General features: G+C 35.2%; 7 protein-coding genes across 16 annotated transcripts; 3 read left to right on the top strand and 4 right to left on the bottom strand.

Annotated features, from left to right (window-relative positions):
• Positions 1 to 874: 874 nt before the first annotated feature.
• l(2)37Cb (lethal (2) 37Cb) lies at positions 875 to 5,761 on the bottom strand. 2 transcript variants are annotated; one of them, XM_046611669.2, is made up of 13 exons: positions 5,477 to 5,761; positions 5,173 to 5,409; positions 4,911 to 5,079; positions 4,587 to 4,828; positions 4,310 to 4,512; positions 3,929 to 4,224; positions 3,438 to 3,742; positions 3,166 to 3,323; positions 2,810 to 3,083; positions 1,967 to 2,402; positions 1,740 to 1,845; positions 1,467 to 1,643; positions 875 to 1,368 (listed from the first exon to the last, which is right to left on the bottom strand). In XM_046611669.2, the coding sequence occupies exons 2-13, from the start codon at positions 5,339 to 5,341 to the stop codon at positions 1,237 to 1,239; spliced, it is 2,667 nt and encodes an 888-aa protein (XP_046467625.1). In that variant the 5' UTR covers positions 5,342 to 5,409; positions 5,477 to 5,761; the 3' UTR covers positions 875 to 1,236. The 2 variants fall into 2 exon arrangements, with proteins under 2 accessions (XP_046467625.1, XP_046467626.1); XM_046611670.2 differs by having other exon boundaries at positions 5,173 to 5,383.
• Ntmt (N-terminal methyltransferase) lies at positions 5,349 to 6,933 on the top strand. The gene is made up of 4 exons (XM_046611687.2): positions 5,349 to 5,982; positions 6,190 to 6,376; positions 6,447 to 6,555; positions 6,678 to 6,933. The coding sequence occupies exons 1-4, from the start codon at positions 5,815 to 5,817 to the stop codon at positions 6,931 to 6,933; spliced, it is 720 nt and encodes a 239-aa protein (XP_046467643.1). The 5' UTR covers positions 5,349 to 5,814.
• LOC124212007 (Heparan sulfate 2-O-sulfotransferase) lies at positions 6,450 to 9,157 on the bottom strand. Of its 2 annotated transcripts, XM_046611680.2 has the most exons (8): positions 8,965 to 9,157; positions 8,621 to 8,850; positions 8,291 to 8,376; positions 8,077 to 8,215; positions 7,898 to 7,995; positions 7,618 to 7,775; positions 7,212 to 7,435; positions 6,450 to 6,889 (listed from the first exon to the last, which is right to left on the bottom strand). In XM_046611680.2, exons 1-7 carry the CDS (start codon positions 9,074 to 9,076, stop codon positions 7,224 to 7,226), a joined length of 1,035 nt encoding a protein of 344 aa, XP_046467636.1. In that variant the 5' UTR covers positions 9,077 to 9,157; the 3' UTR covers positions 6,450 to 6,889; positions 7,212 to 7,223. The 2 variants fall into 2 exon arrangements, with proteins under 2 accessions (XP_046467636.1, XP_068989569.1); XM_069133468.1 differs by having other exon boundaries at positions 6,450 to 7,435; positions 8,965 to 9,156.
• Positions 9,158 to 9,848: 691 nt separating this feature from the next.
• LOC124212013 (Ribosomal protein L35) lies at positions 9,849 to 10,821 on the top strand. Its single transcript, XM_046611688.2, has 3 exons — positions 9,849 to 9,975; positions 10,227 to 10,363; positions 10,516 to 10,821. Exons 1-3 carry the CDS (start codon positions 9,973 to 9,975, stop codon positions 10,745 to 10,747), a joined length of 372 nt encoding a protein of 123 aa, XP_046467644.1. The 5' UTR covers positions 9,849 to 9,972; the 3' UTR covers positions 10,748 to 10,821.
• On the bottom strand, positions 10,592 to 15,765 carry LOC124212002 (golgin subfamily A member 2). Of its 4 annotated transcripts, XM_046611667.2 has the most exons (14): positions 15,393 to 15,755; positions 15,113 to 15,205; positions 14,820 to 15,005; positions 14,310 to 14,498; positions 14,016 to 14,211; positions 13,749 to 13,914; positions 13,523 to 13,664; positions 13,213 to 13,407; positions 12,873 to 13,094; positions 12,609 to 12,794; positions 12,282 to 12,533; positions 11,824 to 12,202; positions 11,548 to 11,748; positions 10,592 to 11,421 (listed from the first exon to the last, which is right to left on the bottom strand). In XM_046611667.2, exons 1-14 carry the CDS (start codon positions 15,429 to 15,431, stop codon positions 11,228 to 11,230), a joined length of 2,640 nt encoding a protein of 879 aa, XP_046467623.1. In that variant the 5' UTR covers positions 15,432 to 15,755; the 3' UTR covers positions 10,592 to 11,227. The 4 variants fall into 4 exon arrangements, with proteins under 4 accessions (XP_046467623.1, XP_046467621.1, XP_046467620.1 ...); XM_046611665.2 differs by having other exon boundaries at positions 10,592 to 11,418; positions 14,310 to 15,005; positions 15,393 to 15,765; XM_046611664.2 differs by having other exon boundaries at positions 14,310 to 15,005; positions 15,393 to 15,760.
• Positions 15,766 to 16,057: 292 nt separating this feature from the next.
• LOC124212014 (COP9 signalosome complex subunit 9) lies at positions 16,058 to 16,750 on the top strand. The gene is made up of 3 exons (XM_046611689.2): positions 16,058 to 16,234; positions 16,489 to 16,561; positions 16,685 to 16,750. Exons 1-3 carry the CDS (start codon positions 16,166 to 16,168, stop codon positions 16,720 to 16,722), a joined length of 180 nt encoding a protein of 59 aa, XP_046467645.1. The 5' UTR covers positions 16,058 to 16,165; the 3' UTR covers positions 16,723 to 16,750.
• Positions 16,751 to 17,220: 470 nt separating this feature from the next.
• On the bottom strand, positions 17,221 to 23,755 carry Dp (transcription factor Dp). 5 transcript variants are annotated; one of them, XM_046611673.1, is made up of 11 exons: positions 23,628 to 23,755; positions 23,365 to 23,463; positions 22,265 to 22,383; positions 21,628 to 21,694; positions 21,194 to 21,291; positions 20,578 to 20,741; positions 20,035 to 20,197; positions 19,490 to 19,851; positions 19,267 to 19,349; positions 19,103 to 19,186; positions 17,221 to 19,018 (listed from the first exon to the last, which is right to left on the bottom strand). In XM_046611673.1, exons 2-11 carry the CDS (start codon positions 23,411 to 23,413, stop codon positions 18,780 to 18,782), a joined length of 1,428 nt encoding a protein of 475 aa, XP_046467629.1. In that variant the 5' UTR covers positions 23,414 to 23,463; positions 23,628 to 23,755; the 3' UTR covers positions 17,221 to 18,779. The 5 variants fall into 5 exon arrangements, with proteins under 5 accessions (XP_046467629.1, XP_046467631.1, XP_046467630.1 ...); XM_046611675.2 differs by having other exon boundaries at positions 19,490 to 19,848; positions 23,365 to 23,754; XM_046611674.2 differs by having other exon boundaries at positions 20,581 to 20,741; positions 23,365 to 23,754.
• Positions 23,756 to 23,950: the final 195 nt, after the last annotated feature.

Raw genomic sequence — 23,950 nt, 5'->3', positions numbered from 1 at the left:
TTCGGAAATGAACATTCACTGCATAAAAATTTAGAAATTAACTGGTAGATATTAATTGAATATTCAGAATCTTCAAGTATTTTCTCAAATATGTTTGGGATAAGGGCATGAGTCCCAGAACAAAAAATTTTTTGTTAATGTGATTTGTTTGAATAAAAAATCAACCCACACGAAAATTCTGAAGAAATGTGTTACAGGTTGATATGTAAACAACATATTCATCCTAAGAGAACCCGTTTTCTTAACTCTATTCGTTCATGACTGATAGAAAATAAAAAATTTCATGAAAAAACCTCTAGGAACATGTGAAGTAAGTATATTCAAATTTTTTTTTATATTCTATTATCAAGTAAAATATCTTCGTCCAATGTGTTCGCAATCCTCGAACTGGCTTTCTTCCTTTTTGCCTGCCCATGAACTTACCGCCCGGGGCAAGAACTCTGATTTGATACAACAAATAAATACATAAATATGCACGAGTTTTGACGCTCCTGACAGATAGGACTTGGCTACACGAAGAAAAAATAGAGATATGCGACGAGATAACGTTCGTCCCCTAATTAGAAAACCGGACTCGAAACTTTCAACATTAAATAATCACCTTCTATTGATGGTTACTCAATGCTTTCAGCCTTAAATTACGAAAGAATAAAACGTAGCATTGGCATTCCTAAATTTACAACCATATAATTTTCTCTATCCTCCCATGAGATAAGCAACAATCGCCTGGGAAGTTTTTCTTCAAAATTCTCAAAATTCTTCAATGCACTTATAGCAACTATTCTCGTTTCTGGAAAATATCGCACTTCAGGCAAGTACCCGTTACCATAATTAAGCTGCAGATCAGATCTGTATAAAAAAAAAGTACATAACGTAATATTTTAATTATTTATTTACTTTTTACCTGTAACGCAGTATCAACCTTTTTACCTTGAGTAAATTAGATTCCGAAGCTTCGCACTTCCTAATGTACGTCACAGTTAGAAATATCATGTTTTCAAAAACTCATCCAACTGCATAGTCGTATCACTTGAATTATTGTACAGTAATGACAAGTGTGCTTCAATTAATATTTACAAAATACAATACGTAAACAATACCAAAAATAAGTGCATGCCAATTTTTCAACTCTTTGAATGAAGTATGAAACAAATTTATAATCGTGCCCATTGATTAGTTTCATCAACACAAATATCAAGCACAGCCTTATTTTAATCCAACTAAGACATTTTCCCATCAATTTGTTCCATCAGGACCTGATCTACCCGTAATTTTTGGCATCTTCTTATTTGTCGAATCTTCGAGTTCTTTCGGTTTATAATAATGGGGTGCTACTTCGAGAAGCCATTTACTTTCGATCTCTGTTACCTGTAAATGATTGATTAAGTTAGAAACTAAGTTCTTCTCCAGAACTTGGACATAAGCGTGATTTTTATTTCAAAACTAATGTTAACTAACATCATTACCTGTCGCATGAATTCTTTGGTAGTAAATACGAGCTCGTGATAAAGCAGCCATCGAGGTAGTTCTTGGAACAGAGAGCTATTTGGATGGATGGAAACAGTCTGATTGTGTTTGGCTGTTTTGTAGTGACCACCTTTCGAAAGGCGTGAAACATGATAAAAGTAACCAGCCGTTATTGCCTGCAAATTAGTTATAAAGTAATATCAAATGTACAATACACACATAAAAATAACAAATAATCAGATCAAGTGAAAATGTTCAATTAGCAGGAATACCTTTCGTATGTTAATTGTTTCATCAATACCAGATATCAACTCCATTTCAACTCTTTGCATTAAGCTTACAAGTTGCTCTCTGACGTCCCTAGCTCTCTTCATGGACCTATCAAGAATGAAAATTAAATTATACTTAATTCATTGTTACAATATTCATTTGTAAATGGCAGATACTGAGCGTTGAACCTGAACACGATCGGGATAAAAAAGCTAGGACAAAAAATTACCTATGCTGAATGAAGTTTTCATAACACCAATGGGTGCTAAAGTCGCTCTGCTGCCACTGATTGTAAACGTTCAGTAAAGTGAGATGATCCCCTCCAGGAACGTGAAAATTTTTTCTTGCAGTATCTGCATGGATGATCTTGTCTTTCGGACGGTAAAAAATAGCTCCATTAACAGATAGCATCGCAGCAATAGTCGCTATCTCCTCTGAGCAACGATAGCGTTCACTAGCTAAGAGCATTTTGGCCATCATTGGGTCTAGAGGGAACTCCGCCATCCTACGACCAAGTTTTGTCAGTTCTCCACGATGATTTAAAGCCCCTAGTGCGTATAGCTGTTCTAATGCCAAGACCAAGGTTTCATGCGGTGGAGGATCCAAAAAATCGAAATGTACCAAATCGTTTATGCCTAGTGCCTTCAATGTCAACACTGCATTACCTGCATTATTAATTTTGTTCATGTACACGCTAACGGGATCTGCATATTCCTATTTTAGACTGTTATTCTCACAGATAGTATTTCTTTCCCTAATAGTATAACACTGACTCCAGAACAGACATTTTGAATCAATAATTATCCAAAATGCGATTTTTATACTAAGTCTAAATATACAAAATTATTCTGTTTTTCCAAGGAAAGTAGATCAACGTATACTTGAAACATTTATTTTTCATTTCTAGTCGCTTTGTAGAGATATCTCTATCAGATGAATAGACATCATGTCAGTGTCACAAAAATGAGTGGAATTGCCAATATAATGACGTTCGTTGTTCTCTGCCTTTGGCGAAGTTATGAACTTTGAGACTATCTCTGCGATTGACAGCCAATTTGAAAATATACTGTACCAAGATTAATCCTCTGTATTTCGGGAACGGTGTTATCTTCAAGTTCGTGCTGATATGCCCAAGCAGTATACAAGCGGAAGCATTTTCCCGGGGCGACTCTGCCAGCTCTGCCTGCTCTTTGATTGGCTGAAGCTTTACTAATTGGAACAACCATCAAGCTCTCCATTCCTGTTCGAGAATTGAAATTATTCTGCTTGGCAAAGCCAGGATCAATCACATAGACGATATTATCTATTGTCAATGATGTCTCAGCAATATTTGTTGCTAGGACTACCTGTTAACAAATAACCAGCTCGATTGTAATTAACAGAAGAAGTTTAAACAACTATTCAAAATCATAATGGAATATTTGTTACCTTACGAGCTCCAGGAGGTGTAGGTTGAAATATCTTTGCTTGCATATCACTGGGTAAGTTGGCATAAACTGGTAAGATAAGAAGCTCAGCCAATTTAGTCCCTAATCTTCTGACACGTTCCTGCAACATCTCCTGGCATGTCTCTATTTCATCCTGACCTATCAGATACAGTCAAACTTGTTACAGAACTGTGAACATAGCTCAGCCACGAATATAAAAACAAAATATTCGAACTACATTTTTTACTTAATGCAAATTCAATAAATGCTTACCAGTAAGAAAGACAAGTACATCTCCGGATGGTTGAGTAGCGTGTATTTGAAGAATAGATACAACGCAAGCGTCAATGTAATCAGCCTCTGGTGCCTTTGTATAGTAAATGTCAACAGGAAATCTTCGGCCAGGTATGCGAAAGATTGGTGCCTCGTCAAAAAATTCACTGAACTTTGTGGCATCTAGTGTAGCCGAAGATATCAACAGCTTGAGGTCTGTACGAAATCTTGTTATGTCTTTGACCAAACCAAACAAAATGTCTGTATGCAATGTTCTTTCGTGAGCTTCATCTATGATCATCACACTGAAAATTCAATCAGATTCGATACTTTTACTTGTAGTCTTACATAGGTATATGGATCTATATAATGACTTTTTGCTGTCAAACATGGATCTATGCAATAAATTAAACTGACTGTACAATTTCATGAAGTAGAAATTAGGTTTTATTATTTTGAAAAAAGTTAAGCATACACTTAAGGACAAATACCTGTAAGTAGCAAGATCTGGTTCACTAAGGAACTCACGATGTAAAGTTCCGTCAGTCATGTATTTGATACGGGTACGCTGAGAAGTACAGTCTTCAAATCGAATAGCATATCCAACTTCGTTTCCTAATTTAACAGCCATTTCATGTGCAACTCTTGCGGCAACAGACATTGCAGCAACTCTTCTGGGCTGAGTGCAGCCTATGACTTTACTGTCATCAGCAAAACCAGCCTGATATAAATACTGTGGAATCTGAGTTGTTTTGCCAGAACCAGTTTCTCCCTCAATAATTAACACCTGTTCAGACATAACATAAATCTTACAGTAAAAAAAGTACAAGGCAAATGAATGAGAGTAACGTAATACAGATATCAAATTTCACCTGATGATCCCTGATAGCCTGTATCAAGTCATTTTTAAAAGGATATATAGGAAGACTTTTCTGTGTCTCTTCAATGGTAGTTAAAACTTTCATTTCCTTCGGAGGAGAAACAGCTTGTTTCTTATGCTTGGAGCTTCCTGGTATCTGCAGCGCCTGGACAAACTCTACTTCATCTTCCAGCAACAGATCATAATCCTGTTTAGCTGTAAAAAATTAAATATTCCTTAAAAATTATAAATAAGCAAATCTTACTGATAATTGTGAGAAGAATTATTACCTTTTCTATCTTTTGCCCCAAAACGAAATACTGCTGATGACATCTGGTCCGACTCCCATTTGCTTTGCTCAGATTGCGGTGGTTCTGGGTCAACAGTTTCAGGCTCAACAGCATCTTTGCCTCGTTCATGAGGCATGTGATACCTTTGCACCCGTTCCATTTCACGCGCCTTCTCATGCTCTTTGGCAAGCTGAAGTAGCTGCTTTTTATGTTCTCGTTCCTTCTTTTCGCGCTCAGTCAGGCTGTTAAATGAATTTGATTTATAATTTTGAAAATCAATACTTCAATCCAACCAGAAAAGTATTCTACTCCTGTAAAACTCACATCTCATCTCCAAAGAGATATTCATCATCTAATATGTCAGCCTCGAGCTCAGCTACCTTATCTTCCTTTCGTTTCTCTAAATACTTCCTCCGCGATTCGACGCGAAGTTTAGGAATAAGCTTATCACGAGATTGAGTTTCCATAACCTTAAGTCTCTTGGCTGCTTCCGCTGCAAATTTGATAATATTAAGTGTATGAATGTCACCACTAAGTGATTGTATAAAGCTGATAAAACAACTTAGGACATTTTGCCTAAACTTACCAGCCCCGGATCCAGCTGGTGTAGCAACCTTGCGCACCTTCGTATCATCTTTGGACTTGAGACGTTTGGCAAATTCATCCCTTTCCTTAATATCCCTTTTGCGCCTCTCCTCTTCGCTGTCACTGTCACTGTCTTCTGTCGACGATTGCTTCCTCCTATACTTGCTCATTTTCTGTTTCTAAAATCCTCAACGACTCATCTAGGCTAAGTCCTGAATTATATCACAACGGTTAGTAACTGAAATGAAGGTTGAAGCAGATTATTAAATTTCGATGTTATCGCTGGACAACAGATGAATACTCACTAACAGTTCTGGTAAATGTATGAAAACTGTTTAACGTGCGTATTTTACGGGACCGGGAATGATAATACGATTGTTAAACAACAAACCACGATACAAAAAAACCTGACCACTAATTTGAAATAGTTTGAAATCAGCCATAAAAATCGTGTTTGAGATGCACAAACACATTCGGGTAAATAAGTTTGCCTTTTGGAACGGTCGAGGAAAACAATAATAATCATAATAAAGTCACAATATAAAAATTGAATAACCCGGGTACATTTTAAAATTACACAATTAAAGTGATGTGTATAACAAATTAGAAAAAGTGCTCAAATCTTAAAAATATCAATTTAGTAATGGATGATATTCAGAAAAATGACAAAAGGACTGAAAATTTTTATTCCGACGCTGCCAACTACTGGTCTAAAGTCCCAGCCACAGAGGATGGAATGTTAGGAGGATTTGGGTTCATTTCGAACACAGATATCGAAGGGTCGGAATTATTTCTAAGATCAGCCTTCAAGGTACGGTATTCAGTCAAATTTACACAAAATTGTGTTTCATAAATATTTTATTGATGCTCGCCACATTGATGCCGAGATACCTAGGAACGTAACCTCAAAATTCAAACCCACATGTGCTTTCGTATAATTTTGGAATCCATCTGAAGGCTGATTCCAAAAATATATTTTGATCTATATTCTGTGATTTCCATATAACGCACGTTTCAGTTAAAAAATCCTCCGAGAAAAGAATATGCTTTAGACTGTGGTTCTGGGATTGGCAGAATATCAAAACATCTACTTACCAAACACTTCAAAAAAGTTGATTTGGTTGAGCAAAATTCCGAGTTTCTAGAAGCAGCAAAAACTTACCTCGCTGGTCGTACAAAAAGAGTTGGGGAATTTTTTCCCATAGGTATGAAAGTATAAGCCTGAGAATCTTAAATAATTTACATATAATACTTTACAGGATATTACTCTTACAGGTCTGCAAAACTTTTGTCCTGAAGTAGGGAAGTATGATGTCATATGGTGTCAATGGGTTTTAGGACATCTACAAGATGACGATTTTATAAAATTTTTCAGCCACTGTCAGTTAGTAACATTTGCTATTCATATTTTGTTTCAGTATTGTAATTTGCAGTGGAAATGAGAATTTACCGTATAATTTACAATGTAAAATAGTAATCTGTAACTTTGTAAAATATATTCAACAGGGCAGGACTCAAAGAGAATGGCGTGGTAATAGTAAAAGAAAATATAACAAGTTCTGAAAACGTTGAAGTTGATACACAGGATTCCTCAGTAACACGCCCACTGAAGGAATTACAACGTTTATTCGATCTGGCTGGATTTTCTTCTGTAAAGGAACAAAAACAATCCAGACTTCCACGAGGTCTTTATCCTGTTTATATGTTCATATTACGACCTAGAAAAATCATACGGAATTCTGTGAGCAATGTACTACAGTAGAAATAAATAGTTCACAATTATCACAAAGATCAGTTTAATTCCGACATTGCACATAACAATAAATATATATATATGATGATTGTTAATATTTAATTCTTTGATATGAATGAAATTGTAAAGAAAAACAAGAAAGACCACTTGAAAACCATACACAAGAATAATTTTTAAAAATTTTAACACTTTTTAATTCAATAAAGTTTATACTCAACTGGTTTAATTTTTTCAGATACAAGGTGTCGATTCACTAAATAAAAATATTTCAATACTCTTAAATTTACCATAGTTTAATTTCATTTTGGTCTGATTTTTTCATACATGAAGTGTTGATTCGCTTCCTGCGGCGTTGAGTTTATAACACGCTTTTTTACTGCGTGAAAATGAGCCAAAACATGCATGTATAAATCATTCTCCATCTGCCATACTTGCGAATTTTGAATTTTCTTCACAGTTTCTGGGAGAGGGTCAATTTTTTGGGTAGTTTGTCGTAAGTGGGACTTGCTATCTGAAAAAATTAATTGATTTGAGATTTTTTTAAATTATCACAAACTGTAGTTGCGTTATATTGTAAAGACATTGCCAGTGGATAAAAGTAGTAGACTAGAAAAATTATTAAAAATTTGATTGAATTTTAAAACATGCTATGCTTTGCTATTATCAATCCTTAATATCTAACACGTGTCTTACTATGCATAAAGTGATCATAGGCTCCTTTGAAAAATCGTGGTAGTGTAGCCTGAAGAGTTTGTACAAATTCTGGTAATTCTTCTGTGACTCCAACTAGGAGGTAGTGTTTTTCTACATTTCTTTTAGCTTCTGCAACTGCCCATGGATTACCGACTTCCCTTTAATCAATTAAATCATTACATTCAACTAAATATACGTTTGTGATTATAAAAGATAAGAAATTGCACAATAATTCTCAGTCAATTGATTTCCAAGCATATTAAGTGTAAAAACTTCATACCAACAAGCAGGTTCGTGTCCACAGAGGAACGGAACTTGAAGCCACATATTGTTTGGATCACAGTCAGGTTGTCCATGTCTGACGCACTCGTCGAATGTCTGTAAGATGTAAGGTATGTTATCTTCACAAAGGATAATCTTACAAGGAAGAAAGAAGCGGAATATGCTAATTGATAATACCTTGGTGTCGCCATGCTTTTTTCTTATTAAGTGTGGTCGGAAATTATCTCCATATCTTAGAAAGTAGTAATAAGATACGAATCTGTCCAAAGGTTTTCGTAATAAATTTATATACAACGGTGTACGCTTAACTCCGAATCTGAAAATAATCAATTAAGTCGTTGAATATATTGAATTTCTCTCAAAGTTCTCAAATACTTACAAAGATACTCACTTTTCAAAGTTTAAAAAAGCTACGTGACCATGATAAAAAGCTGGTTTCATTGCATCCCATTGAGTAATATTATTTACAAATTGTACCTGAAAGATAAGTCTATTATCGTAAACGCTATTTTAATTCCTTCAAATATATGCATTCAATACCGAAACATTTGAACTTCTGTTAAATAAAACAATGCATTTCAGTTTTGTGCACGTGATTCTATACCAGTATATTAGAGGTCAAACACTGTGCACAAAATTTTGGATGTTTGGATTGTTTCAATCAAAATTAGCACATTTATCTGTCAACTCCTGGGGCAATAGATGGTTTCTTAGTAAATACCTGATTTGGAAGAGTAAGTGTATGCATGTTGTTGGTGACATTGATGTGTAAGGAATGATACTTGTTTTGTTTGCATAGATCATATACTATGCCCACAAAACTTGTGGAGCCTGTCTTTGGTACTCTGTTGTATATCACGACCACATCATCGACACTTGATAATGGGCTGTCCTCAGTGTGACTAAGCGATTCGATGTTGTTTCGCTTTTCCATCTGAGCCAATGCATTCTCTGAAATTAACAGAATCAGGTTGAACGTTGTTTGACTATAATTTTCTATGCATCTGTGATATAACATAAAGTTGTATCACATTTGATTAATGATAAATTAGTAAAAATACTTACGCAGGATTTTAGTACTTTCTTCAAGGTAACTGATTCTTATTTTGAAATATAGAATTAAGAGTATTAATACTATCACGAAAAACCACTGTACTGGAAATGTTCTCACTATCATTTTAAACGAAAATATTGCAACAAGGTTAGGCGACAAGCGAACGATGCAAGCATCGCGCTGTCAGTGATGAAAATAAAGCGCTGTCACACACACTTATGCATAGCCCAGCAGCCTAGCTGTTCTCCCCTCTCCTGGCCCCACTCCATGGGTAGAGAGACAGAGAGGATGGGAGAATTATTATCTTCTGTCCTTTAAGAACCGATTCAAATCCGTTCACAGGTCGCTTACGCCGTTGCTTACGCTCTATTTTGGCCGTGTTCGTAAATTGACTGACAGTACTCAAAATTCCCTAGGACAGAGTCAGAGCTATTCACGAACTTGGAAGCGCAAAAGAGATAAAAGATTGCTGACCGTACTGTCAGTCAATTTTCGAACACGTCTTTTATATATCTCTGTGGTCTCAATGGCCGAGTGAAAACACCACGTAAGCTTTACGCAACACGATCAAATGCTTTAGAGGATTGCCGTAATATACGACGTCAGGCGAATTTTGAATTTTACGACCACTTACGGAGCTAATGCTAGTCCTCAGATCTCTACAATAAATAACTACTCACAGTTAGTCTCGGTGACAGCGCGCTCTGTGGGAGATATAATTAACTACTCTTAAGTCAGCATCGTTAACGTAAAGTCGGTATAAAGTTTTGTAATTTAACAGATGCTTTATGAAAGAATATTTTTCGAATTTGAAAAATTTCTAAACCAAACTAACTCATATGTTAAGAATATTTGTCTTGTCAATTTTTTGAATTTTGTTAACTTGACATATGGCTTTATACGAAAGAACACAAAAGTGTTGATGCATACGGCCACTGAATTGAAATCCTTGACTTCCTGTAGCTAAAATCCAGGTTCCGGTCACGAATCCCTCTTTCTTCAAGCCAAACAGCAGCAAGATGGTTTGTGGATTTCTTACTGCGGTTATCCGTATTTATCCAAAGAATCCATTTTCATACATAATTTTACAAATAAAATACACAAATTCAGCTTAATTTTACGTATTGCCGGTCTGTAAAATCATACCCATAATCTAGACTTGCTTCTTTCTTTTAACCTGAATAAAACATTATTACATTGGCGGTTTCCATGTGGAATTGTTGTTTAGGTGTTCTAAGCGTGACGTTATGTGAGTGTTCTATTGATATTTCAGGGTAAGGTCAAGTGCTCCGAGCTGAGGAGGAAAGACAAGAAGGAGTTGCTCAAACAGCTCGATGAGCTCAAAACTGAATTGACGAATTTGAGAGTTGCCAAAGTGACAGGAGGTGCCGCTTCCAAACTCTCAAAAATGTAAGCTGTTCTAACCCCTTATAGTTTAATCTTTCGCTCTGAATCACTTATGTTATATTTATGTGATAAGTAGTAGCCGGTTTACTGTTATTGTCAAATGTAATGAATGACTAAAGCTGCCTAATTTACAATGAATTTCTCTTTACCTTCAGTCGCGTCGTTCGCAAAGCTATTGCTCGTGTGTACATTGTTATGCACCAGTATCAAAAGGAGAATTTACGACGCTTGTTCAAGAATAAGAAGTACAAGCCCTTAGACTTGAGGCCAAAGAAGACCAGAGCAATTCGCAGGGCCTTGACTCCTTACCAGGCGAGTCGTAAGACTCTGAAAGAAATTCGCAAGCGATCTGCATTCCCCATCAGGAAATATGCTGTGAAAGCTTAAACACAGTTAAATTTCTTACTCAAAAAATTAAAACAAAATTTATCAATAAAACTATTCTATGGTAGTTTATTTAACTTGTGTATATCTCATTTCAATTCCTTTCCTTTGTAAATTTATTCATCAACAAGACCAGTGGCTATTTTTATTTAATGCTCACATTTACTTGCAACCCGTTTATGTTAAATAATCAAAATATTAATGAACTTTTTGTTGTTGAAAGCCTAGAAATAATTATATATGAGAGTAAATTTAAAAAAAATTTAATTCATAACTTTCAGTCTGCCGATAAGTTGGCAAACAAGCAAGTTAGTGAACAAAGGAAAACTGAAAAGAAAGTACTACATTGTATAAATTTATGAAATACTTCAACATTTTATGTACAATTTTGACATGTTCTGTTTAGGAATATGTTTATAGTAATCATAATAATTGAGAGTTGAATAATTTTAAGGCAATATAAGTTAATGACTGGTTTTAAGGTTAAATTGTAATCAAGTTTCCTGAACACCATGGGCATGGATGGAAGTTAGGTTCCAAGGCACACGTATCCTTGCATTCTTTAATTTCCGTCAGAAGATCAAGAATTTGAGACGTAGTTTTATCTTTGACTGCAACTACTTCCGATTGACAGGATGTCTTGTTTTCCACATGTTTGCTTGCTTCTAGACCATCTTCTAGAAAACACATGTTAAAAATGAAACAATGTATAAAAAAAAAAAAAAAATTCGAGAAAACCAACAAACATTTAGAATCCATAATCGAAATAGCAATGTGGACTGAATACAGGAATTAATATATACCGTTTGTACTATCCGATAATGCAGATGTAGTGGTAGACGTAGTTTTCTCTTTAATTAATTCAGCTACAAGCATTTTGAGTTTATGCAGCTGTTCCTGTTGTGTGTTTCGTTGTTCTGTCAACTGGCGGAATGCTTCCTCCTTTTCTTTAGCCCTTTCTTGAAGGACACCACGCTGCTTTTGATACAATGTAACATATTCGCCTGAAAGAGATGTTTAATTATACATCCTGGTTTTATTACACCTGAAATATAACGGTTCAGTGTGGCTACGCTAACCTATAGTTTCGGTTTCACTTTGAAGCTGCAAAACGAGATGTTCCAATCTTTGTTTTTCGTCTGAGAGTTCAGCAACACGTTCCATAGTATGTTTAAATCGTTCCTCCAACTTTTTCACAGCTTCGGGCGAAACTGACATCATTGCTTGTTGTTCGCTAATTGGCGGGGCCGTGTCACCAATACTATACGACTCATTGTCAGTCTGTGTTGTTGCTGTTGATAATTTTAGTTTTTCCACGTCATTCAATGCTTGCAAGTTACACTCACCATTGAGCTGTATAATGTTTTGATTTTGAACGGTTGAATCATTCAACATCGTCCCAGCATTCAATTCGCTGATCAATTGTTGATTTTCTTTCATTAAAACTTCGATCCGTTCCTAAATTCCAATGTTTGTATTGGTAACAAATTGATTTTGTATACAAGCACATTTCATGGTTCCAATTAGTCACATTTACCTGCGCATTGTGAAGTTCTTGCTGCAAGGTACTAGCCTGATTAGACTGAGCTTGATAGTGTTGCATTTGATCTGCAATTTGAGCCATGTGTAATTTTTCTTTCTCTAACTCAGCCATGAGTAAATCCTTTTCCTGCATTTCATCTTTCAATTTCTGTACTTCATTTTCAGTATCATTCAACCGAGCATTCAATTTTCTTCCAATCGACCTCTCTCCTTGTAACTGCTCCGTCAAATCAAGTTTTGTGTTGCTCTATAGTGAAAAAATTGTTTTCACAAACTGTGCTTCTTTGACAATGTACTAAATAATGATTCTAAATTAACTCACAAGTTGCACGAAAGCATCTTGCATTTCACTCAACTGCTGTTTCAACTGTTGATTTTGAGAGACAGCCCGAGCTGCCGCTAATCTTTCACCTTCTAGAGCAGAGACTAAACGGGACGCCTCAGCATTGCTTGCACGCATTTCTTGCAACTCTTCCATTTCTTGCTTGAGTGCATCGATATCTGAATCCTAGATGGAAGAAAACAAAGTAAAATATTCAATTTCATTCTAGAGGACTATTGTAGTTCAGCCAGAAAGTTAAATCACCTTTTCATGAAGTGTTGCTCGAAGACTATCCCGTTCTAAAGTGAGTTGATCAATATTTTTGACTAACTCATCAATTCGCTCTTTATTGTCATTGATAACAGGAGGTGTAGATTCAGGTATTTCTTTCTGACTTTGTATTTGGCGTTCTAGATCGGACAACCGTTGAATAAGGCTGTGCTCTCGACTACTTATTTCTGCATTCTCCTTTGTAGTTTGCTCGAGCTAAAAAATAATTAATAAATGAATAAGATGCAACAGAAAAATATTTGCAGTAATCAGCGTTGCAATTTAAATATAATTTAAGAACAGCAATCAAAATTGCAAATTCGTGTTGGCTTACCTTCAGAGCAAGAGTGGTAACTTGGTTGTTCAGTTGTTGAACATAATTTTGGTAATGGTTACTAGCTTCGTCACGTTCACTACTGACAGCTTTAAGAGTTTCCATTAATTGGCTCAACTGCTGTTCCAGTGCGGCTACTACATGGTGTTGCTCACTGATACCTTGGGTTTCTTGTGTCGTAGAAGTCATCTGTAACTAGGTATTAGATTGGAATATGGCATGCTGGACACTTAATTTCCACTGCATTTTCGGGTCAATTTTAGGTCTGATCATAGAGTTCCGAATAGAGATTATAATAAACTGTAAGTACCTGTTGTATTCGGAGTTCATTCAAGGACAGTAAGGCAGTTTTTTCTTTCAATTCTTGTTGAATGTTAGTTAACTCAGTATTTTTAACATTTAATTTCTGCCTTAATTCAGCGGTCTCTAATTCCAAGTCGTCTTTTTCTTGTCTTAGAATATAAAAACGTCCAATAAAGATCCAATGATATGTCATAAAAGAGTAATAATGAGGGCCCATGACTGCGCAAACTTACTTCACTTGAGAATACTTCGCCTCTAAAGAGTAGAAGCTAGATTGAAGCTGGTTATTCACTTTTCCGACATCTTCGCTACTATTTTTCACAGAATTCAGTTCCCTTTCTAAATCAGAGACTTGGAGTTGGACCGATTTTAATTTTCCATTTAATTCTTCGACTTCAGCTGATAAAAAGTAATTGATTATCAATCTGTTATACTGTATAAAATTTTTACTTTTAGCGTGTAATACCAAGTCTATATTAACAAAATATAAGTAATTTTACCAATTTTTTGCTTGGTAGTTGTTTGACTTTGAACGAGGGCAGCAGTAAGCTCAGCTTTTTCTCCTACAAGAATGCCAGTTGTTTGTGCATGAAGTTGTAATTGCTCTTTGAGTGGATTCAATTCGTGATAAAGCTTTGCTTCAAATTCTGTATCCTTTGTAGTCATTATCATTTCTAGTTCTGACACTCTCGTCCTCTGTGAATATAAAAAAAATTCATCGAAATTGTATAATTTTTTAATATGAAGATTTTAGCTGGTCAATTGGTCTGAACCAATGATTTCACCAAACTTACATATTGGCTGACTTCAAGATGTAATCGGTTAACAAGTTCTTTTTGTTCTTGCAAGCAGAATGCCAAGAATTGATTTCTCTGTTCCAAATCAGAGGTAAGTTCTTGCGGCACGTCTTTACTCTCCATATCACTTGACAATATGTTTGTGACGGCAGATGTCATCTGTAGTAGATATTCTTTCTGCAACGCCTGAGATCCGACCAATGATTCATACTCAGTATGTAAACCACTGCGATTATTAGTTGACTCTGCATGAGCATTTACATTGTGTGTCTCGTTTTTTAATAAAATGTCTTGCTCTAAATCAATTTCATCTGTTTTATTCATTATATTTTGAGAGGTAAAATAATTCTCAACATTAATCAGATTGTCATTAATTTGATGTTTATTAGAAACATCATCTGTCATATTTGTGAAATTAGATATAATACTGGAACCTTCCGACAGTTTTTCTTGAACAGTGAAATCAACAGTGTCTTGAAAAACGCTAGTAGGATTTGAAGAATTCACCAGCTTTGTTGCAGCAGAAGTGATATCACCATTGGAATTGAATTCCAAAAAATCATGCGATTCTGAAGTTTGCTGAGGGGCTTCAGAAACTTGGCTGTCTATTGATGGTGTTTGAGTCTCTTTTATTGGGGACCCTATTTTCCGGTAGTTGTAATTATTATCAGAGTTATAAAAAGTATTATCGATCTGTACAAACATAAAGTAAACCCCATGTTAATGGTTAGAGATCAAACTTTTTAATGAAGGTATTACCTTCGTTCAGATTAAATAAGGACAACGGAAATTCTCTTCACCTGTGACGGAGTAGATTCTTCTGTATTTTCGTTTACATCTTTTGAAGTATCATCTGCCATGTGACTTCTTTTACTCATTTGGAATTCCTTGAGCTATGATACAGAAATATCCATTATAGTATGTGATACTAATTCATGTGAGTTGTGTGTGTACATTACAATTTTCGATTTTGAAAATATTACACAAAGTAATTACAACGAACATTTGATTAGAAATTATCGGTAATGAATAATAGCGAAAAGTTCGCAGAAAAGATAACTATATTTTCTCTGCTCTCACCCTTTTTCTGGCTGCTAATAGTTTTTCAGATTTTTTCATTTTTGAGGGTTCGTTTTTGACCTGTACGAAGAGCAAACAGTGTACTTGGTGCAGAATCCACGCGCAATATTTATTCTATTAATTATTTACAATACATAGAGCAAAATATTACAATATGACAGAACATTGTGAGGTTACGCTCTACGTGCCACTTCACCACTCACACACATTGTCCTGATATGCAGGTGTATTAAGTCAGTTGTGTTTGTGCACCATAGCTAATAGAGATGGACTACTACCTCACAGTGAGCCTTGATTAAAAAGAGAAAGCTATGGCAGAGAGGAAGATCCTCTCTACCTATGAGGACGGTGACGTTGACGAAAACGAGAAACACGATACGAAATGCGGAGCATAAAAGGCAGCACTGCTGTTTCGCTAATGGTTTCGTTTAGAATCTTATGGCAAATTCAACTACACAAGTGCGTTTACGTGTGGTTTCACTGGTTTTCTTGCCTGTTTATTGGACGAATTCTAGGAAATTTGGACTCGGTGCGCACTTTTTCTGTAGTTGAATTCGCACTACAGAAATTCCCTACTGTTACCGACTCAGAGAATGAGACCACTGCTTAGTAATTCTATCTCTTTCTTTTTGTCGTTGATTACGAATTCTCAAGTCAACGTTTCCATATAGGTATGTACACTTAATGGTTAAACTAGAACAATTGCATATGAATTTTTCATCCTATTTCTACGTCGAATTGTTGTTTCAAATCAAGTAATTGATTGTGTCGACATGAAACCTACTGTTGTGGCCGATGAAATGTTCCCCGAAGGCGCTGGTCCATATATGGATCTTGAAGAGGTTCCGTTAAACATTCTAAAACATAAATTACATACGTTCAAATCGTAAACCATCGTGCCAAAGCTGTCAAACGTGACTTAATTTCTGGGCTGACGATCACTTAGATTGTATATCTGCATTGCATTGATTTAGAATTGCTCGTCACTGACCAATACCCTCACACCGTCAGCCAGACAAACAAGATCAAATTGCTCGGTAGTAAAAAAAATTGCATACTCTGCAAGTTATTGATGTTTTTTTTTTTCATTATTTAGGCTGGTGGATCCAGTGGATTGTTGATGGATCTTGCTGCTAATGAAAAAGCGGTGCATGCTGACTTTTTCAATGGTAAGAATTTGTTTTGTATCAAATAATGATGAAGATATATTTTACTCTGTGCCAAAAAGGTTTATTCTTTTATAAAAGCGCTGCAGGAAATGTGCATTGATAAAAACACTATATTTATTTTAGATTTCGATGATTTGTTCGATGATGAGGATCTGAACTGATGAACACTGTGATCAACAAAGGTCTTAAATTCTTTCAAACTTGATAAGTTCGAGTAATACCGATATAATGATTTGTGTTACAAAAAATGAAACACTCAATGCTGAATAAACTGTTCTTATAAAAATATTTGTTTCATCATTGTTAGATAACTCTGTTGAATATTCATTTCACTTCGCGAGAATTATTATGAACTTAATGAAGCAAAATATCACGAACTGCTTTACAACTCAGATTTTAGGATGCTGTGACAATCTGAGCAATGTATCTATATAGCACACACATGTTAACCAGAAGTAGCTAATAATAGAAAGAACCTAGTTAACTAAAGATGAAACTAATTTGTTTAAATGGCATTGAAAACTATTTACATCTAGCCAGAATATAATGCCTCATATATCAATTGAAAATTAAAAATTGCATTAGCCTAAATAATGGTAAAAATTCAGACAAGCTTAAGTATAGCATGAACATAGTAATTTAATAACGACCAATTAATATAAATGAGAGGTCCAAATTTATTTACAATCATTCAATTAATCCAGCTATTTGTGAAATGTTGTAATAATTATTGTGTACAAGATACACTTTTCTGACATATGTCCGAAGATGCTGCTTTACAGACCCTATCCTCATGATACATATTCAGTATCAGATCAGTTACTGTCAGTAACACATGTTTGTAGGTAGCTGACCTCTAAAATCATTTACAAACCTAATCATAGATTGCAATTATTATATATTATTCAAAAATATTTTTTCGATCCAAAAACAAAATTCGCATTGAGCCATGTTAAACATTTACAAGATGCTCATTAATGGAACGAAGAGTTGAAATATTTCGGAAATAAGAGAAATTACGTAAATACCTATTTCTAAATAATCGTATCACACTTAATCCTGTTAATAATAACAATTTCTAAACTGAAGAATATTAATTATTAATAAGTAGCTAATGATTACTTTGTATTACTGGAACTGCAACATAAATTCCTATTTTGGGTAAAAGACTAATTTAATAAAATACGCAAAATCGATACAGCAGTATGCATAAAATAAATTTCTACAAGTAATCTTTTAAAGTTCAATGAATTTTCCATATCAAGTGAATTAAATATGTTTTCTAACGGAAAAAATTGCGCTCAAATAAAAATTTGGCATTCTATATCCGGAATAGTAAAGTTACACAGAAATAATAAAAATGTATTAAAAACTTGAATTGAAGAAAAAAAAAATATACAGTCACTTGTAATAATTTTACAATTTATTCACTTCAAATTAGTTAGACCTCTCTCTGTATTCCTTTGCTATATTGCGTCCTGCTGTGAACCACAGATATCATAAACGTGCCATAAGAAAATGAGTGGTATAGATATATTTTATACATGTAATAATATTAATGTAAGATTATAATTGTGTTATTTATAGTACATACATTCTAAAGTGTCTAAATTCACGACACGACGCATGATTAAAATAGCACCGAATTTCAGTCCCTGTGCACGTCGGTTAGCTAACTCGTCGCTTTCGTATCCGAGCAATAACAATCAAAGTGGCATGAAATACGATTTACGGACGTTTACGCATTAGTCTTATGCTATTCCATAAAAGAAAGAAAGTGACATGTACCCTACTCGCTGTTATTAGTTCATTACACTTCTCAACCTGCAACACAATATACCTTCCAGTAATATTAAATTTAATTTCAGCTGTTTTGAAACATGAATGTAATTCTGGAGTCTTCCTACAGCCAAAATAGATTGTTTCGGCAATGTTAAGATGTATTCCTTGATATTGTCTCGATCATTTCGTCAGCAAAAATTAGCCAACCAAGTAAGGTATGAGACTCCATTTCAGTGAGAAGGCATGAAAATTCAATCACTGTATAATCAATCCGTTGCATCCAACGATTTCGGCAACGTGGCGCAATAATAATACAAAGCACCTGGTGATGCAAAGTGTTTCTATAAAAATGATTTTACGTTTGTGTAATTCAAACGACACCGCAAGCCCAATTTCGTGGTTACCAAATATGTTAAGAGGATGATGAATGGATATGCTAGTTAGCCTCAAGATCACTGTCGACTTGATCGTCCTGGTCGCTTTCTTCTTCTTCATCTTCTTCCTCAGAGAAAAACTGGGAAGGTGGAGACAAAGGATCTTCCGAAAGAGAGGTACGAGAAGAAGAAGGTGGCCGAGATCCAGATTCCTCTAATTTTATTTCCAGTTCATCCATCGATGTACTCGGCCCAGGAATTGTAACAGGAATGAATCTTTCCAAATCCCCAGAGGCCAATTCTATGGATATTAGTTGATAATATTAGATTTATGCCACAGCACCTTTACCTTAAAATAAAATCAAGTGTAACTAGAGCTACTTACGCTCAACGTATTTTTCAAGGGACTTTGGTACCATAGTTTTTGCTTTCCGTAAATCGTCATCAGTACATTCTCCTTTCTCAAGGCCTGAAGCAAATGTACATTTGTACCGAGATTTTCGTGCAAATTTATCAATATTTGGAACAAAGTATTAAATTAGTATTTACCAAAGGCTAAACCCATTCTTTTCAGAACTTCAATGTCATCATGGATCTCAAACTTATCATTAAAATTAAACAGGTACTCGGTTCTGAAAGTAATACAAATATTATAAGAAGCATTACTCGTAGATACGTGTAAAATATGCAAATCGAACTTTCCTGTAAATTATAAACATGAACTAATCTTGTGTAAAAAAATACTACATGAAAAAGAAAGACTGACACTTACTTGTCGTTTGAAATACTGCAATCAATAACAGTTTTCTTACTGGTATTAACTATTATGAATGGCAACTGTATAGCAGAATTAGGTTTAGGTGGTCCATGAAAATTCTCGTTTTTATGGTTGCGTTCAACTAAATTTTTGTACGATATGTGCTGCAAAATTAACGAATGCAGCTGCTGAGTTTTGGCTTTGATTCTCTCTATTTTCTTTTTCTTATCTTTTTCTAACGACAAACACTCTTGCAACGAATTTGTGGGCAAACCCAACCATCTTATCTCCTTCTTCTCCTTGGAGATTATATTCATTGCCATCAATACATTCAATGCATCGTATACACGTCTCCTAATATTTTTCTGATCGTACTGCTGCAAAAGAGATATTAATCCTGAGTGAAATTGGAATTGAATAAGCAAATTTTGACACTCATTGGCAAGACTGAGATCATTTCTCTATGTACTTTTGCACCTAAGATCAAACTTTGAAGCACTATCTGTGAGTTGCCTGAAAAGACAACAAGGTTCCAAATATCGATGATAAAAGATATTTACCTGATCAGTTAACGAATTTATGTGCGCAGGGTTGGTGAATTCGCCAACTAATTCATCAGCAACTTCATTATATGATGTCGTACCTTTCTTTTTCACTTTTTCACAGACTTTCATAGAGAAATGGCGAAGCCCCTTTCCAACTTTTTCTGTTTTTCTCCGTTTGCTGTAAATTTAATACAGATCTATTAATCTGGAAAACGAACCCTTTCCCGATTTCAGACACATACTTTGATATGCATCCTATGCTTAAAAGTTGTCGCTGCTTTAAGATAAATAAGTCAGATAATATCAGTGACATGTGTTTGCACATTTCAAATTGAAATCAATGATTCATGTTTTATTTAAAGATAAGTTTCTAAACTGTCCTCTGTTTTGAACTTTTTGAAAGATTCGTGAATTTATTGTGCTACTTGACGATCAATAGTTCTATGATATTTCATCGTGATATGTATTTCAAAACCAAACGTGTGCATCATTCAATATTCAGAGATAAACCCCGTCAGGAAAAGGTTCAGTTTTTTATTAAGAATAGTCCAAGCTCACTACTCTGGGGTAAAATCGCTGCTCTCGACATCCTGTCGTTTCCTCGAACCACTGTGATCCAAAATGGGGCTGATGAAAGTCTTTCCAGATTGATCTTTGACAATCTGCTGTTGACTGCTGGCCTGTTGTTGAGGCTGGGATACCAACGCTTGTTTAAAATCATTCTGTTGAATGGAAAGATTTGAATAAAAAAATTAAATCATAACACAAAATCCAATCAAGCTTATCAGAGGCCATTCAAAAAATACATCAACTTTGTTTAATGGATTCATTTACTTTAATCCCCCTGAATTGATATTTAACAAATCCACTTCTAATAGTTTTTAGGTACTGAAAATACAAACTCTCATTTCAATAGAAACTTTTTAACAAAATGATAAAAATTAATATAATATATAATATTACCACACTAGTAGAGCTAACGTTAATAAAATCAACCTGGGCTGCAGATGATTAAAAATCTACCTACAGTAACTGAACATTATGTTCATCTGCACCCCCACCAGTGTGCTTTATGCTACTACCACATAATCCAGGATCCCCCAGGAAAAGCTAATGTCTTTTTTGAATAGCTCCTGATTCATATTTTCTCAATGCTCATGATGTTGTAACCTACCATTCGAGCAGTTGTAAGTTGTATTGTTTTTGTCACTACAGATTCCCCAGCTTTTACAGATGACATTTTTGCACTTTGTACAGGGATGGTAACTAAGCCTAATAGAAAAATATTTTGTTACATGAGAAATGTGAACTTTCTGATAACTGAAAAGACAGATATATAGATGGGTCCTATAGAAACAAACATATTTTGACAGTCCAGATAGAAAGGCCGTATTTCACTGGGTAACCTAAAACGGATCTATCTTAAAAGATGCTAAAAGTTGTGTATAGAGCTCTGTATGGACATGCTGTAACACTTTTTGAGTTACGTCCATTCTAGATTGCGCGGCAAAATATAAGTGTTCTATCCGACCCATCGAAATACTTCTGTTTCCATAGGATCCGTCAATATGTACTGCAAGAAACTAGGTAAGAATCTGTAATACTCACGCTGACCAGGTGTTGAAGAACCTTGCAAACTGATGGTTCTCAGTACTTGTGTCCCACTGGACAAGACCTAAGTGTGCAAACAGTAATGGTCATAATATCATCACAATGAACCCAGGGTGCCCACTCACTAAGTGATTCAATATCCCCCGAATTGCTACACATTTAACTGACCACTGGGCACCCTGTAAATACAAAGTTGAAGCTTACACTAGCAGGCGGGGATAATTCTGCGTATCATCTATTGAATCCCTTGATTAAAAAATGTACAAGATAGCACACGTCAGAAATACTATATGTTGTGAGACAGTTTGAATTTTTGTTTTGAGAACTCCTGTTTGTGGCCATTGGGTTAAATTGTGATATGAATCAGCTCATCCGAATAGGTCTATAAATATGAGCTTCAGTGTCATCTTAGAAAGCTTTATGAACCATACTCAGTAGTCATACAAATGGGAACCGTAAAAAATATGCAAGATGGGAGTGCAGAATAATATGGATTGTACTCATTGTATAACATAATTAAAATATGTTTGCAAACCTGTTGAATATTGGTAGAGCAATTTTTCAATATATGGTAATTATTAGAAAAATGATACAAATGTTGCGAGTCTGATTATATATTTTAAATGATATTTACTTGGGTATCTTGGCCAGGTGTCTTGAATACCTTCAAACTCCCGGAATTTGTGGTGCTAACAAGCCCAGTTAGTGCTTTATTCGGCGTGCTCGGAACCACTTTAATAACTTGTGGTTGGCCTGTAAGAAAGTTTATTTTTTTTAAAATATCACAGATTAACAATTTTATATGATCCAAAACTTCAGTTAATCAACTAATGTATGTACATTAGATGGCTCTTCTGAGTAGTATCAAGTGTTTGGCAGTAGGGAATACTGAAATATTTAAGATTTCATATTGAATGGCATTCGTCCTTCAAGAGTCAACGCTGCTGTAGTACACAAATTTTAGAGGCAAATCAACTGATTGATCTTGAAGGCAAATAAGGAATGCTCTTGTTGCTAAGAAGAACAATAATGAATTATTTATATCCTAATTGAGATCTACAAGAATGATATTCAGTGTACGTCTGATTATCAATACACGTTATTACGTGAAAACAATACAGCTAGTTTAACTAAAATAGGAATACCAAACAGCAATATCATTTAACATTAATCTTCAATTTCCAATAGCTATTTCTCAATGAAAGTGAACCAATTACAATCACGCGAGCAGTACTAAATATGTTTGTTTATTATTCATGGATTCCACAAGTATATCAATAAAAGAACAGAGAATTTGTCAGTGTCAATGTGTAAATTGTAAGTTTAACGTAAGGAAATCCAGAACTATACAGTGGGATGTTCTAGTTATCGATAAGTAAATGAAAGTGATTGGGATATTCTGTAAATCCTTAGAAAGAAATCTCGATCAAGATTATTAATGTAAGATTCGGTTACAAACAAAGATTGCAAAAATTGCATTCTTTCGTTCGCGGTATTCTGGTAGTAAACGCGAAACACACGTTTTAACGTGATTGAGTTTAGCAAGGAGCCTGCCATCAAATTGACGAATCCAAATAGAAATGGATATGCGAAATATAAGAATCGTGAAATTTGGTTAGAAAACGTGCTCCTCGGTTGATCGCACGAGGTATTGTTTCACACTTCATTCGACAAGGAATATTCAGAGACGGAGCCGTGCGTGCCGATTGTTGGCGCGCCAGTTGGACGACTTACCATTTGCGTCGTGTATCAAGAAATTCATCGTTTTATTTTGCTGGGTCATCACTGATGCTTCTGGATATCGAAGGTATCAAATATGATCCCGTAAGCGGACTGAAATTCGCGTGAAAATAAAAAGATCATAAGTGCAATAGTTAGGTCGGACTCGACGTATCACCAAAATGGCGACTCCGGCATTGCACTATTTGTGAAGTAAATATTGTAAAAACCCGGTTACCAAGTATCAACAATATTGCGAATTATCAAAATAAACTAACCGCGCTATCGTGCGCGACACACAGCTTCTCGTTGAATCGTTATCACGACATTAACAACGCGTCAGTAAAATACAGCTTTTTAGTGCAAGTAGAGCCGAGACGAGCTTGGCGGTAGCACAAAGCTAAACAGCTGATTGGCCAGTGCTGATCACGTGGTTCGCTCCGTTCCTCATCGTTCCCCGTCTACCGCAAACTTCAGTCATTGAGTATCGAATTATGTGTAGCTGGGGAACTCAGCGCTACTACACAAAACGTCAGTGAATCAATGTATCTGCGAATCACAGTGCAGAACGACCTCCCTATTTCGTTTCCTTTCCATCCCA

This window comes from Neodiprion pinetum, chromosome 2 (assembly GCF_021155775.2).
Source record: "Neodiprion pinetum isolate iyNeoPine1 chromosome 2, iyNeoPine1.2, whole genome shotgun sequence".
Taxonomy (NCBI): Eukaryota; Metazoa; Arthropoda; class Insecta; order Hymenoptera; family Diprionidae; genus Neodiprion; species Neodiprion pinetum.
This window is presented reverse-complemented; position numbering and strand designations above follow the sequence as displayed.